The following is a 16,669-nucleotide window of genomic DNA, read 5'->3' as shown; positions in this document are numbered from 1 at the left end:
AGTGTTTACTGAGTTGATGAGAAGCAGTGAAATTTTCAGATAGCTGGGAACTAATCAGACATTTACTTGTGAGTTTAAGTTTTATTTGAGTTGGATCTGTATTTCAAAAATCACTACCTTACGTATTTTTGCTCAGAAATGGAATTTGACCTGACCAAATGTCAAATCTGCAACAAAATTAATTACATTAAAAATGTATGTTAAAGACCTGCAGTGTCTCTGTTTAACATTCTGATCACATTCAGATTTTTTACCACTGCATCGACTATTTAATAATTGTTTCCACAATGCTAATATCCCTTGTAGAGAGGGTTATTTAACAAGAATGAAAATCTTTAGAAATTTAGATGCACCAATCGCTCACTGTTCTGCTCAGGAACTGACAGTGTGGTTCCAGTTGAACATCCTCTTTTAAACCTACGTGATTCTGCTTCTTGATGCTTCCTGCAGCACCCACCCGTGATTTGCCTGGTTGTCTCTTTAAGCTGGATGAGCAATTGCTATTTTATAAAATGTGCTGCCATACCCTAAAGCAATTTGGTTTGTGCCATTCTGTTATTGGAACAGTAATGGGTAGCTAAAGGCTATGGAGCCCCTTTAGAAGATGAAACAAAGAGATGCCCAGATCCAGGTTCTTTCCTTCAAAAAAAAAATTTCAATAAAAAGAGATGATGTCTGGGATTAGCAGTGGAAGGGGAAAATGTCCTGACTGTTGGAACCATTTAGTGATTCAGTTCTTTGATAAGTTACAAAAAATATCATATTAATTTTTTGAACAGTATAAGTCATGAGTAGAGCTTGGAAAATAAGGCAGTGTGATACAAATGTGCAGGAGTTTAGTGAAAATAAAATATCTAAAATGTTCAGCTGAATCAAATAACCCCATAGAAACTGATTCTGTCCTGCTCTACTCTAATTTCTTTTTCTTATCTCTTTACATTCCCTTGCTCTTGCTCCTGGCTCTCACCTTTGATGTCATTTACATCATGGACTTTGTTCATCACAGACTAAATATGCTAAATATGTACCTGTCTGCCTTAGCTGGGGTGGGAACTGTTTTTTTCTGAGGGGGCTTAAATATCTGCTGGACTGTTGTTGAATGATGCATGGAACTAAACGGTGTGAACCATCTTTTATTTCTTGCTTAATCTTCTTTGCAACCACTGAACACAGTTCTGATCTGTGCCTTTTGAAGCAAAGCACTGGGAGGTTTAAGGCAACCTTCTGTGCCCAGCAAACTGCACAGCTTGGAGATAGAGACTCTGAAAATGCAAAGCCATGCACGTTTAGAGAGACCATTTCATTTCCTCTGACACTGTAATGGTGACTACAATTGTCAGTGTAACCATTAAGGAAAAAGCCTGGTGTCACTGTGGGATGTCCAAAAAAAAAAAAAAAAATTATAATTAAAAAAATTAGACAGTCATAGCTGCTCACAGTTGTGCCAAAAATGCACAAGAAAGGTCTAGAGAGATCTTCTGAAGAGGAGTTATGAATTATTGTGGTTTTAATATATTAACTCTGTAGTTGCCCCATCAAGAAAAGTGATTTCAGAACATGAGGAAACTCTAGAAGAGCCTTCAAAAATACATCTCTCTAGTGTTTTTTTCCTTTGGATTCATAAACAAATTAGCCTTTGAGGTTCAGTCTCTATATATAATGTTCATACTCTTGCAACAATTATGTATAAGGTTGTTTCACCACAAACTCATCTCTAGATCATAGTTTTGGAAAGGCAAGGAAGACTTTGGGACCTATCTTGATTACTACCACCTCCCCTTACAAAAAAATCCCCTCCAACTATAAAAGTGGATGGAATAAGAATGTAATAATATGTAATAATATGTAAATAATAAGAAAATATTATGTTGAGAATTGTTCCATATCCAGAGTTCCATCTACAGATGTGAAATTTTGCAGTTTCTACCTCAGCTGAAGCAAACAGGGTATGAACTAACCAGTTACCTTTCACATAAAAAATTTGTATAGATGATGTAAATTTTATAAATGGACAAGAAAACTGTGGAATGAGATGGGCATCTGGTCAAGTCTAAGGCATTGAAGTCTCTTGTGCCTTCTTGCTGTTTTTTTAAGGTCCTATGTATGGGAGAGGAATGAGAAATTGAGTTATCCAGCTGTTTTCCTGATTCTTGGATAAGGTTTAGGCAAATTTGCTGGGGAGGGAAATAAGGACATACAAGGGGATGTATTTTAAGGACTGTACATAGGTAATGGTAATGTATTTAATTATGCTTTAATGTGACATACCACTACATTAGCCCACTTTCACTATCTCGCACTCAGCTTCCCTCAAACAAATTGCACACCCACAAAAGGGTTTCAGACAAGTAAATTGGACAAAAAGTCACATATTTGGAAAATAACTGCTGTTTAAGACCAGCATAAGAAGATTTAACATTAACATGGTATTTTCTCAGTGCATAACCTGACTGTAGAACTGTGTAATGCCTTGCTTTTGCTGCAGCACTGAAATAAAAAGGAACATTTTCCACTGGAAAATTGGCCCGGTGCTACGTTTTGTCTCTGTAAGATCATGCAGTGCTGGCATTTGAAACAGTGATAATTTTATGCCTAAAAAAATGAGTAATTGTACCACGGAGAAGTCGATTCTGATAGATCCTTAGATCACACTCCATCATCTGCTTTTTCACATTCCTTTGTGTATGATCAGGGGGGCATCGCAGCCGCCAGTGACGCGTTCACGGACGGAGCTGTGGATGTGTGTGCCTGCACTCCTATAAAACACAAGCAGTACAAAGGCATCTTAAAAATTTTATAGCTGTTTAAAACACAAACTAAGTTTTCCTCCCTTTGTGTCTTTCAGAGAGACTGCCTCTGAGTTATCTGGGACATTACCAAGGTAAGCAAGTTGCTCTGAACTGCATCTGTGTGTCGATGTCTGGAAGGTGCTGAAAGAGGCACGACCTTTGGAGCCAGAACATGATCCTTTTCCTGGGGAAAACTGCTGGGATACTGAGAACTGGGGGTGCAGAGAGGAGAGTGCTCCCTGCATGCCACAGACAGACAAGTGACACTGAAATGCTGGCACAGCCAAGCCCACAGAGCTCAAAGCAACAGGGGGAAGTTGCTTTGAGGCTCAGCACAGTTGTGCACCTGATGAGGAAAATCCCAGCTGTGGCTTCCTTCCAGCTGTGCAATTACACCCGTGGCAGGTGGTTTGGCTTTTGCTTTACATTTCACCTGAGGGATGAGAGGAGGGAAACTTGGAGGTAGGAGGGGAAAAAAAAATCTATGATCTTAAGGCATTTTCATTTGGAAAGCAGGAGAGCAGCTTAGACCAAATTCTTCTATGCTTTTCATAAAATAATAGAACTAGACAAGACTCCCAAGCTGCAATAGAGGTTTTTGAAGAGAGACCTGTCTACATATTGTCAGAGGATACGATAAAATGCTGTAATCATGCAGATAGAGAAAAGGGTGGAGAGAAGGGAAACAAAAAAATCTGATATGGTAATCTGTCACTTAGCAGCAATGCCTGGTGAGTTAAAAAAAGATGTTCTCAGTCCTCTTGTACCTTCTGCCACTGGTTTTGCTCTCTGAGGTGCTGGGGCTTTTAGTGGGGTTATAGTTTTGGGGGGTTTTGCTATCCTCTGATTAAAGTTGTAGTTCAGACAATATATAACATTAAAAGAATATTTCAACAGGAAGGACAATTTTCTTTAAGCATGGTAATACATGCAAGTTGCTTCTGATTCTAAGGCAGAGAAATATATCCACCTTTCTTTAGAGGGTGTGTGGTGTATATTATTTGACTTTTTCATATTGATCAGCTGTAAAAACATATATTTTCACTATATATGATGACTTCTCCCTGTGTAATGTACCCCTTTGTTCTGTACATGCAAATTTATGTGATTTATATTATTTGTTCATTTAATAGATACATTTCTTTTTATGGCTTACTGGCACTTGGTCTCTGTGGTTGTGCAGGAAAATATGCTGCTGAAATTTTGCCATGTGTTTGAAGAGCTGACCAGTGATCAGGCCTACCTGACACCAGAGATTTTGCTCATCTTCCTTGCAAAATAATTGCATTTCTTCATACACACATCCCATCCCCACCTCCCCAAAAAAGGAAAAAGAAAAGGAAAAACAAAAGAAAAAAAAATAGTAAAAAAATTAAAATTCAGCAGAGCAGCCACCTCCTAGGCCAGGAATCTCAATATTGATGCTTAGCTGTATCTTTTATTGGTTTTAGTGCTAAAATATTTCCAGTTTCACTGCACTTGGTGAGGTATTATAGAACTAATATACTGGAAACATGGAGTCCTTACACTGCAGAAATGAATTCCACTTCAAATTAAAGTTAAAATGAGACACATAAGTGCTTGAATAAACATCCCGTTTCATACTTGCCATTAATGATTGTCTAAATGTGCTTTTTGAATTATTACCACAAGGCTTTAATTTCAACTGCAGTAAGATGTCACAAGTAAAATCAGATTATACCAGCAATGTGCACAAGGCATTGTAATTGTGTTATAAATATTAAACCAAATGATCTTGTCATGATTTAAAACAAATGTTTCCAGCTAGGCACAGGTTGGCTTGTCCTCCAGCCTTCTCCAGGATTCACCTGTTCCTGAATTTCTCTAAGCAAACAGCTCCTTGGGGCTTTTAATCTTATGTTGTGATGTATTAATCTAATATTTTTTGTTCTTCTTTCAAACGTCAAGTGACTCGTTTTGCTATTATTAATTCATAACAGTGAAATAGTCTAATTTCCTCACATCTTCTTCCACCTTTACCCTGAAACCACTTTACAGAACACAAAATCTTAGGTGCTACACCTTGGAATGACGGAATTAAAAACCACTTTCCCGTCATTGCTGGGATTCCCATCTCTGTATTTGATGCAGTGGGGCCGAGCAAGCCCCCTGTAACTCTGGAAATCCAACTCTCCATTGTCCAGGCAAACAAAATGACTTTTCCCAGAGCAGCAATGGCTCTTGGATATATTTGTGGTAGGATTGATTAAATCATTTGCACGTGCTCACAAACCTGGTGAAAGCGTTTTCACTGCAAGTGGTGTAAATGTGACCAGATGTGTCTGTACTTGGAATATTTTGTCTGGCTGTCAAGAAAGTTTAGGCATTGGTGCCATTAATTATTTATTGTTGTTGTTGTAATCGTTTAAAAAAAGCCTCAAAAACTCCTTCTGATTTTTTCATAATTCAGTCAAAGAGGTGGAATTAGGGATTCACTCCCATAAAGACCTGTAATTAGTCAGAAGTACAAAGGAGTATATTTTGAATATTTTCTCATCTCAGTAGTAACCAAGAGAGGTTACATATGTGCATTTTTTTTAAAAAAAAAGGCAAATATAACAAAGTGTCTTGGTAAATGTGGCTTTTTAATATATTCATTTTCCATTAAATACTGCTGATGGTTCTCTAATGATTATATTTAAAGGAGGAAGAAATAACCCTTCCTCTTGCCACTAAAGTATGTGTATCACTGATAGGCAAAAATAGAAAAATGTGAGTTGGTGGACATCATTTAGTAGGAAAGATAATAGATTAACTTTGCCAGTAAAAAGATATAAAAATATTCAGTACAATTATATTGTGTCAGTTCTAATTTACCAGTTATTTCTGATGATTTCAGGAAGCTCAGGCTAGAGAATGAATTGAAAATTCAGACTTAAAATGTGATAAAGAAGCTTTACAATTTTTATATTAAATGACATTATTATAGCTATGAATGTATATTGTTTTTTCGAAGAAAGGCTTTCTGTGTGCAACAGCACATCAAAGAAGAGATCTTCACAAGGAAAACTTTACAATAATATTAAGTTGTTCATTGCATGACCTATTTAGAGTACTCAGATACTTCTTGTTGTAGACTACATAATTAAATTTTAAATGGAACATGATAAAGAAATTATACTGGTGATCTCTAGAGATTTGAATACCCTATTTGGATCTTTACAAGACTGTAGTGAAGGCATACTTTTAAAATTTAATAAAGGTCTGGCCTATTTTTTTTTTCCCTTTTAGATGCTCTATAGCTGCCATGGCAGTTCTGTTTCACACTGTGTTTGCTCTCAACATTTCATACTCAGTACCTGCAATAACAGAGCAAACTAAAAGTATTAGAAAAAATACAGTTTAACGTGAAGATTCACCATTTAAAAACGATAATTAATGAATGGAAATAAACTTCTAAAATCCTGGGGAAGCTGAAGCTTGCAGCCAGCCTTTCCTGGGCCATCCTGTGAGCTCAGCAGCCGAGGGCAGCAGTGAATGAACAGAGTCCTGGAGCACAGTGTGAAACCCTGTGGGCACGAGGGAGGGGATGTTTGGAGCTTAAAGGAGAAAATACTCGGCTTCAGTTTCAAAGGAAGGATCTCAGTCTCCAGCCACTTCTGTTTGTTTCTGTGAAAGTTACTTTATATTTAAAGAAGAACAAATATTTTAAATATGGACTAACCGCATGGATTATTTATTTGCTTAATGCTAGGTTAGTATTAACAGAAGGAAAATCTGGGCTACTTTTCCTTTTTCATGTACTGGCTCAATTTTTCATTTCACTCAAGGGGGGAGTAAAGTTTAAATGGCCATTTCCTCCTCTAAGCTGTTAAAATAAGGGGGGAAAAATCAAGCCAATAATTTGCATATATATTTTTAATGGAAAATTTTGTAGAAATATCACTGCATCACCTGCTTAAATCTTGAGCAAAACTGAGAGAATCTTGTATTTTGAGGTGAAGACTATCTTAAAATTAACGTTCAGAAATTTTTTAGAACTCTAGGAGGAAATCCGCAGTGAATACATTAATGTTAAAACAAGCATGTTCAAAATGGAAATGTAAATCTTTGGCTTGTCCTTGAATGTAGTCATCTACAAACTTAATATATATTAACCCTGTGGTCTGGAGCAGGGTACAAACTTTGTCCCTCTTGAGTTGGGGTTTTATTCTCCACCATTCCATAGATTTCTTTAATAATACCTTACTTCCCTTTACTGTAGAGAGTTCTGTTCTCAGGTGTCTACAGCATTTTGAAAATAGAATTTAAGTACTGAAGTCACTTTGCTGCTTTTGAAAAATGTTAACCTGCAACTTCCCCATTATTGAAATCTAATGCAACTAAGCTTTTATCTAAAGCAAAAAGAAGAATTGACAACCCACCATATGACAAGCAAAATGAAATCTCTTGATCACTATCTGTCAGCAGTCTTTCTAATACCATTGTGTTAGGGAATGATATGTCTTCCAAGAAGCTCAGTACACAAGGTTTTGAATCATTTCTCTCTTGACAGCCTAACACAAGTAACTACTTGTAAGTGCTTGGATGAATTATAAAATCTATGTGGTTCTGTAGAGTGAGTTAATAAAACATCTATGAACATTTTAATTACTATGAAATGAAAAGGATTTTTTCCTGACAGTAACAGGGGCATGGTCTGAAGACCAACCTGCCAGGTCAGCTGCTGTCTTCACTGGGTTTGCATGGACGGTGGGAGCTGGGGTTACCTTCTGTGTTTGCACTTCTGGTTCCCTCCCAGCTGAGATATTCTGGCAAGCAACTTCTCTCCCTCTGAGAACACCAGGTCATACCTTTCACCCCTCGTGTTTTCATGTCCTCTCATGTCACTTGTGCTTCTTTGCCAATTATGTCAGGCTTGAACGCCCACCCGCCTACACCAGACATGTCTCTGCCAAACTATGACAGAATTTTCCATACCCTCACATAACATTTACTGAGCCTTTATTCTCCCTTAAGTAAAGCAGGTATTTGGCACAGTCCATTTGTGATCCTCTCTTCTAATGGAGAAGTTTTGCTTTCCACCTTCAGATAAATCCTTTCTCAAAACTCACTCTTGTTTTAGAGGCATATAAATAATTGGTCAAGAAAACATTGCTCATCCCGGATGGCAGGCAGTGCTAGATGATAACATTAAAATATTTTGAATGTCAAACTATATGCAGAAATCCAGAGCTAGCCTTTGGAAATGATATCATCTTCTATCTTTTCCTAAACCTCATCATTAAAAAGAAAAGAAAAAGATTTCAGCCCTCGATATTTAAATGTTCTCAAGTCAACTGTCTTAAAGAGCAGATTTTCCATAATTTGGATGCCTGCTATTTTCTGAAGAAAGTAGTTATTTTGAAATGAGACTTGAATTTAACTAATCACTCCCTTATTTAAAAAAAAAAAAAAAAAAAAAAAAAATTATAAGAATCTCATGTTTGACCTTTCTCTTCTCTCAGATGCTCATTTTGAAGCATTTCTTCTTTCATTTAGCCTTTGAGTTGCTTTTCTGTACTTGAAGCAGGGCTATCTATACCCCATTGTATCTGCTACAGAAGAATGCCCTCATGGTGCTTGGTCTTTGAGGCACTGGTATATGAAGTATAGTAATTATTTGGGATGATAACAATTTTGATGTTATTGTAAGAGAATCTAGAGGTTTTGAGGAAATAATACATGAGCTTTCTTCACTAGTCTGATTTTTATTGTTCCTAAGTAAAGCTTCAGTATCCTTAAAATGCAACATGGAGCTATTCCTTGGAGTAGCTGTTGGCATGTCTCTTTTTGTTGTTTTACAGCCATTTTGAAATATGTGTTTTACAGCTAATGATAACCTTAGAACACACTTATGTGCAATCTGATCCCTTTCTAAAGAGATATTTTTAAAATCTTAAGAGGAGCCTAAGGAGCATAGAGGTGATTATCCATATGTGCTTACTGATGACTCGCGTTCAAAAATTACAAGGATACCAATGGCAGGATTCATATTGACTAAATTTAGCTATTACAAAAGTCCTCTCTCGAAAGAACCGGGGGAGAAATGGAGAGAAATGAGTACCTCATTCAGTGTACCTCATCTCAGGACAAGGTGAATATCCTTGGGAATTGTTTTTCTTTGTCTATTGCCTTAAAATGGAGCCTGGGGGAATAGCACAGACTAAATGTTTCACCTGATGATAGCTTTAATTTAAGGTGAGCAGCCTGACTTTTCTAAGTGTTAAAGTGCCAAGTGACGTAAGCTGATGCCTGCTGGAGTTTTGAGGACATTGGCATGCTTAACCTCAAAAAAACTTTCAATATTTCGTACTGATGTCCTAAATATAGATCCTGGGAAGGAGGGGGGAGAGTCAGACAGAAATCATTGTTGGACTTGCTACAGCTCTGACCCAGAATGTAGGAACTTTTCTCACAGTGCAGAGCCCTCAGAAATCACAGCAGCCCTGAAATGGTTCCTAATTATACCAATATAGATTCAAAGTAGACTTTGAATCTTAAAACTGAGTGTAAGTGATTTTACTCAGAGTCCTGGTTTTGGAACCCACAATCATTTTTCCCCAGCACTTATAGGCATCTCTCACAGACATTAATGAATTTGACAGCAGATTTTAATCTTAAAAGTCTAGTAGAGCTTTTGTTTTTATTCCCCATTGTGAAGCTCTAAAACTAGAGACATTTTCCCATCTTTTTTTTTTTCTGTTATTCATCTTAACCAGGCTTCCAAGCATCTTTTTAACTTGTCTTACAAAGCATTGCTAAACGTGCCCAATGAGGATAATGTGCAGTAGAAATGAAAGGACTTAGATCTCTTCATTTCCATTCCTGAAGGTGAATTCCAAGATCGCGATTATTTTTATTTATACAGTGCCTAAAGAGTACTAAATACTTTATGGAACAAATAGAAGACCTCTTGTAAAAAGCACGCACTCCTATAATCTAATTTTAGTCTCAAATCAGGCAGCATGAATGCTAAGCAGCAAGGCTTGAAGAAACACAGAAGGTGTATGAGGGCCACACTAACAAGATTGGGCAGTTATTTAGGTTCATTATCTGTCCCATTTAACAGCAATATCTTGCTGGTTTAAGTTAAATTTACATTGGCCTGTTGAGAACATTTGACTGACAGAAGAATGGTATATCTTGGGTTTGCTCAAAAAAATGAGCCTTTGAAAAGGAGTTTGAATGAAGATGAGAAAGGCACCACTGCAGATGGATTTGAGATGCCATTCCAGTGCAAAAAGCAGCAAATAAAATCAACTTAAAATACTAAGCCTGTTTTCCCCTCCTCACTCCATTTCCCAGCTCAGTCGAAATACTTGTGTTCCAAGTTTGTGCTTTGTATGTATCCTTTGCTTAAGTGTGGCTTTAGCCCTTAAAACCATCAGAATAATGTTATTTACAAATTCAGTGTAAAGGACAAAACTTGTGGGAATAACTCCAGATGTAAATATACATCTTTGGGGGAAAGAGAATTGTTCACACAGCAGGTTCTGGAGAAGTAAACCAGCAAACGAAGTGGAGATTTGTTAACATGGCAGAGAAGCTCTATCTTAATACCTTTGCTGTAACATGAACAAGGCATATGTCATTTATTATATAATATAGAGTATTATATCATATGTTTCATAAATAGTTAGAAGTGAACAGCTCATATGCAGAATTCTGAGCACCATAATTGTCATTGGTCCCAGAAGAGCAGCAGCAAGAACATGGATGGAGCAATGTCAGGAAACCCACACTGCTCTCCCTAAGACAGCAGAGACTCTGGTTTAATGCTTTCTTCAACATTCTCTGCCTTCTGAGCATTGCTTTTATTTATGAAATCACTGCTATTGTAGCATTTACAAAAATTGCAACTATTTGAATGTTTCCAAAAGATTTGCTATAAACTAAAAGCAAATCTTAGACAATTCTCTGTAAATTATTGAAAGAGGCTTTAAAAAAAAAAAACCCGAATGCATTCCCTGGTGTTCAAGGTTAACACTTTATACTTCATCTACATTATATTAAAAACATTTTTACTGGAGTCCATAAATGTTACACATTTTAAAAGGCAACGAGCGCAGTGGGACTAGAAGTGTTGCATAAAGCCAGACGCGAGACCCGCAAGCAGTAATTGCTGCCTGGCTTTTTTTTATTTTTTGAGGGTGCTGACTCGAGATTGCTTCTGTGAGGTGATGCCCATTTTTCTGGTTATATCTTGTCATTGGAAGCAGGCAGCCCCTGAGGTTTTCCTGTGGTCAGCAGCAGACTCTGAGCCCCAAACTCCCAAGTTGGGAGCCGTGCCTCATCATGGTAATTCTACTGGCAGGGAGGTTTTGCTGGTTTGGAGCCACAGAGGACCTACCCCACTTTCCTGTGTGCATTCTCCCAGAGCATTTTGCAAGTTGTGCCCTACACAGCATTTCTACAGCAGCAAAGTGCCAGTGTGGTGCTTCTCATAGCTTGGTTATAATGGAAAATATTTTTCATCCAGACCCTTTGGAACTTTCAGAGCTCCTGCATCATTTTGTGCAGGGAACGTTTAAGGCTCTGCAGAGCTGTGATGTAAAGTGGGTGCAAATCATGGCTTTTTGCTGTGATCTAACCTTGATGAATGCCCATGGAGAAAGAAAGAGGGAAAACAAGACTGGGCTTTACCTGGCACAGAAAAAAACAACCCTAAAATCTTTCGGTCCTCTCTGTGTATTTTGCTTCTGAACTTTTAGACACAAATGCCACAATGGCTCACACGCTCAATTTTGAAGAACAGTCCTGCTGACACCAAAGTGATTGCACAAGTCAGTGCAATTTTAGCATGAGTATTGCTACTTACTCATTGCTGTGAGATGAATATCCTCTGATTTGATCCCAGCATTGCCACTGAGACTATAGACAGCTCTACTTGATCCAGAAAGAAGAATAAACACATAGCAACTCAGTTTTGGTAACATTCCTTGAAACATGAACTGAGAATCATAAACTGGAAGCTTAAAAGAAGGCCCTAAATGGCTCCAATAGTATTTAGAGGTATGGTTTTGGTTAATTGAAGGTACTGGACAACTGCAGGTACCACTGACTTTGGTTCAAAGGATAAATGTGCTTTTCTGAACCAGGCTATTAATTCAAGATCTTAAAAAGGTCTGTGACATTTAAGAAACCTTCTGTGCTTGGAGCTCAGGAGCCCATCTTTTAACTAGCTGTTCAAAATTTGGTTTCTTTTTGAAGCTTTTCTGTTGGGGGATGCAGATGCACCTACCCTGATGTGCTCCTGGTTGCCAAAGGAACTGTGGCTTGTTACATTTGCTGGCAGATTTTATTCCAGGATTGCATGGAGCAGTAAGCAGAAGTTCCTGCAACTATAAAGTTTCATTTAACAAAAATGAAATATTATTATTCATGTCATGAGTAATTGAATCCCCAGATGTTCTCATTTTCTATCAATGGCTGGAGACAATATGACTCTAGATAGGCTGTGACAACATGAATTGATTTCTTTCTCTTTTTTCTTCTTTTATTTTTTTCTTTTTTATTTCAAACCTGCAAAGTGACTGTGGGTTGGTTTTTTTTAGCTGATTGCTTGGATCTGACATTATAGGCTGTGCAGCTGTAAAAAAGACATTTTCATTGAGAATAAGTAAAATAAAATATCGCAGAAATAGCATTGCTTTTCCTTGGTCCTGCCCCTGTTTATTTCTGCAGAGATAACAGGGACAGAGCAATTGAATTTGGAAAGAAATCCGCAAGAAGAGATGGTTGCTGCTAACACTGAATATTCAGAATGTAATAATAAAAGTAATAAGGTTACTAAAAAGCCACCTGTTACTTTTTTTTTGTTTTTCTCTAAAGCATAGAGTTTACTTTTTGCCTCTGAATTTATAGCAGAGGTGGGAAGTCCAACTCCTTAGAAACCTTATTATATGCAAGGTAGAAATTCCTTGTTAAAGTTAAGCAGGAAAAGAAGCCACACTAACATTTCTAAGACTGCTGAAGATGAATGTTTGCACGAAGGAACAAAGGTAGAAAAACTTTAAGTGCTTGTTAAGGCATGCACACACAGTGCATACAAGCAATAAGTCCGTTTTGCTGAACTGTGAAATTGCCCTGAGTAATTTCTCTAATAACAGAACAGATATTGCCCCTCTGACCCCAGAGGAGCTCTGGGCTCGCTGCTGCAGCAGGTCCTGGGATCAGCAGAAACTTGTGCAACCAAAGCACGGGCTGCAAGCTGAGCACTGGAAAGGAAAAGAAACCTGATGGATAACTTGTAAATGCTCTGGCTGATTTAAAAATTCGAAAATGATTAATGATGAAGGTACTTTATTTATTGATTTCCCCCCATGACCTATCCTTCAGAGGAGCTGCACTATTGTGTCCAGAGCTGTGTTTGACAGCTGCCTCCTATTTCCAAAGACAGTATTCATTCCACTATGAATTGAGTGTACAGTAGCAGAAACTTTTAATTGGCATTTCTTGTTAGCTTTCTCCTATAGAAATGATGTAGTGCTGATGCTTTCCCTCTGTGTTATGGAGAATGCCTCTGGAAATAAGAGTTCTGTAGCTGGAGCAGGAAAAAAAAACCCCACAGAATCCCTTGGGATACTGCAGCACATGCAGAAATAGGAAAAGAAATCATATGAGAAAAACATTCAGTTAAAGCAGCAACTTATGTCTTCTCTTTCAAAACTTGCAAGGTGAAAAAGAGCAATGTGGTTTAAAGGGGATATTGATTTGGTGGAGCTATGCGTGAACTCGTGCCACAACCCCAGTACTTCCCCAGTCTCTGAACCTCTCAGAATTAATGCAGGGGTTTTAGACTGATTGCTTGAAGTTTTTCTGTAAAAAAAAAAAAAAAAAAAAAAAAAGCATGTCTGATGAATGGCAAGGACTTGAGGAGATTTTTTTAAAAATGAAATAAATTAAAAGTTTCTTTAAAGAACTGAGAAAACCTTTGTCAGCTGTACTTCTTGTAGTGCTGTATAGCTAGAGCAAGGCAGCCAGAGACTCAACCTCATTTCTTCTGCCTTCCATTTTGTCTTGTCAGTGAGTGACTGACTTCTTTCAGCAGCTCCATCAGGTAATGTGACATAAATGGGGAAAAAATTCCCACCACGAATTCATCTTACTGTGCCAGGGACACAGCAGACATTTTTAGTTATTCACCCATTTGAAAAAGAATTCAAAGCTCAGGCAGATGTTGAAAGTCTGGCATGTGAGTTTGGTTGCTGTTCTCTAGGAGGTTTTCCATTTTTTTTAATCTGAAGTAGGTGATATTCTATTAGCTTATGGAGTGCTGTGGGGCTTTGTTAATGGTTCTGGATAATAGAAAACACGGGGCAGGAGCTGTTTATCTCTAGAGCAGTGTAAAAGATGTTGTTCAGGAGAAAGCCAGTGGTTTGTCTCTTCATCTGGAATTATCTGGCATCTGCAGTGTAAAACAGGCTGGCAAAGTTGAGAAAAGCAGTCTTGGAAAGAAACATCTGAAGAAAATATTCTCAACCCCAACACAAACCTCTTTTCAGAGAATAAGGCAATTCTTTCCATCCTTGTTTTCTGTGCTTTTAAGGCTTTTATAACTCCTCCTATGCTACCTTTTCAAGAGATAGGAATGTCCAGTTTTCTTCTCACTTTCTGCTGTGATGTTTTCTTTGGATTAATCAAAAAATCAAAACACAAATTTCCTTTCATAAATCTAGCTTTGTATTAATTTAATTCTGTAAGACAAAGTACAGATTTAAAGAATTGTGTCTAGAGTTCACAAGAAACAATAAATAAGGAAATAAAGACTACCAATAAATAAGGAAAGGCCACAGATTCTCTCCCCTTTGCCCCATATTTTGCATTCATCAAAGCTGGTCTCTTCTGACCTTCTAGAGGCTTATAGGATTTATGGTCTCTATAAATCTTATGGTGAAGCATCAAGTCTAAGATGAGAAAAATCACACTAATATGAGAAAAAGACACACAAGACAAAACAAAAAGCCCAAAACCTCCATCAAACCCATCTTTGGTAATATTCTGCTATGTGAGAACATCTCAGAGTAACAAGAGAGAGTTGCACACAATTTTCCTCTGTCTAGTACTGCCTGTGCAACACTCACCAGTGGGCTGCTGCTCCCAGGCATCAATGCATCAGTCATCATTTGCTTCTCACACCAGGTTTTTTAGACTTCATTACATGTAGAAATTCCCAAAATGTGCTTTCCTAAAAAAATCTGCTTCACCACCAGTCTCTTTTACCAGTGTTTCCTGATTGAAAAAAAAAATTAAAAAGAAAAGAAAAAAGGGCTTTTATCACACATCCCATATGCGCTTTATGGCACTGAGACTTGATAACTGAGATATGATTTTATAATGAAAAATCCCCCGAGGAAGTATGCAGATGTACTGTGGAAAGATACTGACACTCTGCTTTATTTGTAGGAAAGGTATGAACACTTTCTTCTCTTCTTTTCAGTGGCAAGGAATATTAAAATAAAAAATAGACTTGTGTCTCTTGTGAAACTCCTGAGGATATGTCCAAGGGGTGGATGAACTATGTACATGTTAAATGGTGCTCTACAATGCATTCCCCTAAAATTTGGAAAAGATGACTATCACTGATATCACTATTGCTTTTTCTTTTCCCCCATCTAAATCTGTAGCCTTTTGAATTTGAAATGAATGCTGCAGCTAGGGAAATTCAGCAAGATGCTAGTAAAGGGGGCTAATGATGGCGTGCTCCATACTGGAAAGCTGTCTTGTTATTGAATGCAAATGTGACTTAGATATGTAAATTATATTCAAGATTTCATCAGTAAGCTTTTAATATATCTAGAAACTATCTTAAAGCATTTAAATAAAATGTTAATTGAAAGTATGGAATAGTGTTAGCAAGCTCTTTCAAAGAAAGCTTCAATTCAAGGCACGTAACAAGGAAGCAAGTGCTGTGATCTAGTCAAACAGAACCTCCCATGGTAAAAACCTATAATTGTTTTAAAGTTCTCCAAAAACCTACATCCCTGTTCTCATCTCATCCCACACACTGTGATATTCCTTATGTTCCTCACTCTCCTCTCTCAAAGCTGACTTTCTTTGTAGCCTTCTCCCACTCCCAGCGTGCTGCCTTCTCTCACCTCCCACGCCTGGAGCTGCCTCCTGCTGCCCATACAACAAGCACTTTTCTACACATCCCAGCCCCTTTCCTTTTCTTTCCTTGTCTGTGTCTCATTCCTTGCAAAGCCATCAGGATGTATTGCCCTGCATCAGAATCCGGAGGGTGAACTCAGGAGAGCTCGGTAGGAAGCCAAGCAGCAAATCTTCTGAGATCAGATGGAGCAAATGACTGATCTTCATATTTAAAAATAAAACCACTTATTTTAAAGGCTGGATAGAGAGGAATTGAGTTAAACTGCATCCCTCTGGTGCTCATGGAAATGCTTGCAGAAGCAGCAGGGCAGTTGAGCCGTGTTGGCTTTAACCAACCCAGGTCAAATTCATCAACAAAGCTTTAAATTAGCTCTAAGAGCTAAAAGTGTGGGAACTCAGAAGCCTGAGCATCTCTTGCTGGATCTCTGCTTTTGATTGTCACTCCTTACCTGCTCATTAAGCAGAAGGATTTTGGAAGTATTTGCTAAGTTACCTTCCTGTCTGCAGATGGTCTGCAACAGTGACAGCAGCTGTTCCAAAAACAAGCAGTGAAGGGAGGTATTATTGCTTTTTAGCTATGTTTACAAATTTGTAACAAGACTATTATTTACAGTGTGGGTTTTTGTCTCTGCACGCAATATGTTATTACCGAAATGTTGCTGGATTGATGGACGGCATCAAAGGGATGTGGCACAGAGAGATTTCTCTGCTTTGGCGTGGTTTCTTTCTTCCAGAGCTTGTGTGAATCTTGTAGGTTTGGGCAGAGG

The 16,669-nt window shown here is 37.9% G+C and overlaps 1 protein-coding gene across 2 annotated transcripts in view; it reads left to right on the top strand.

Annotated features, from left to right (window-relative positions):
- Positions 1–16,669, top strand: part of CELF2 (CUGBP Elav-like family member 2) — a 376,801-nt gene that overhangs the window by 66,924 nt on the left and 293,208 nt on the right. For both annotated transcript variants that reach the window (XM_063397060.1, XM_063397061.1), the window contains exon 2: positions 2,846–2,881. In XM_063397060.1, the coding sequence (XP_063253130.1) occupies positions 2,846–2,881 (36 nt within the window). The remainder of the gene's footprint in view (positions 1–2,845; positions 2,882–16,669) is intronic.

The sequence above is a fragment of the Prinia subflava genome, chromosome 4 (assembly GCF_021018805.1).
Source record: "Prinia subflava isolate CZ2003 ecotype Zambia chromosome 4, Cam_Psub_1.2, whole genome shotgun sequence".
Lineage (NCBI taxonomy): Eukaryota > Metazoa > Chordata > Aves > Passeriformes > Cisticolidae > Prinia > Prinia subflava.
The sequence above is the reverse complement of the archived record's forward strand: the minus strand, read 5'-3'. Positions and strand labels throughout refer to the sequence as shown.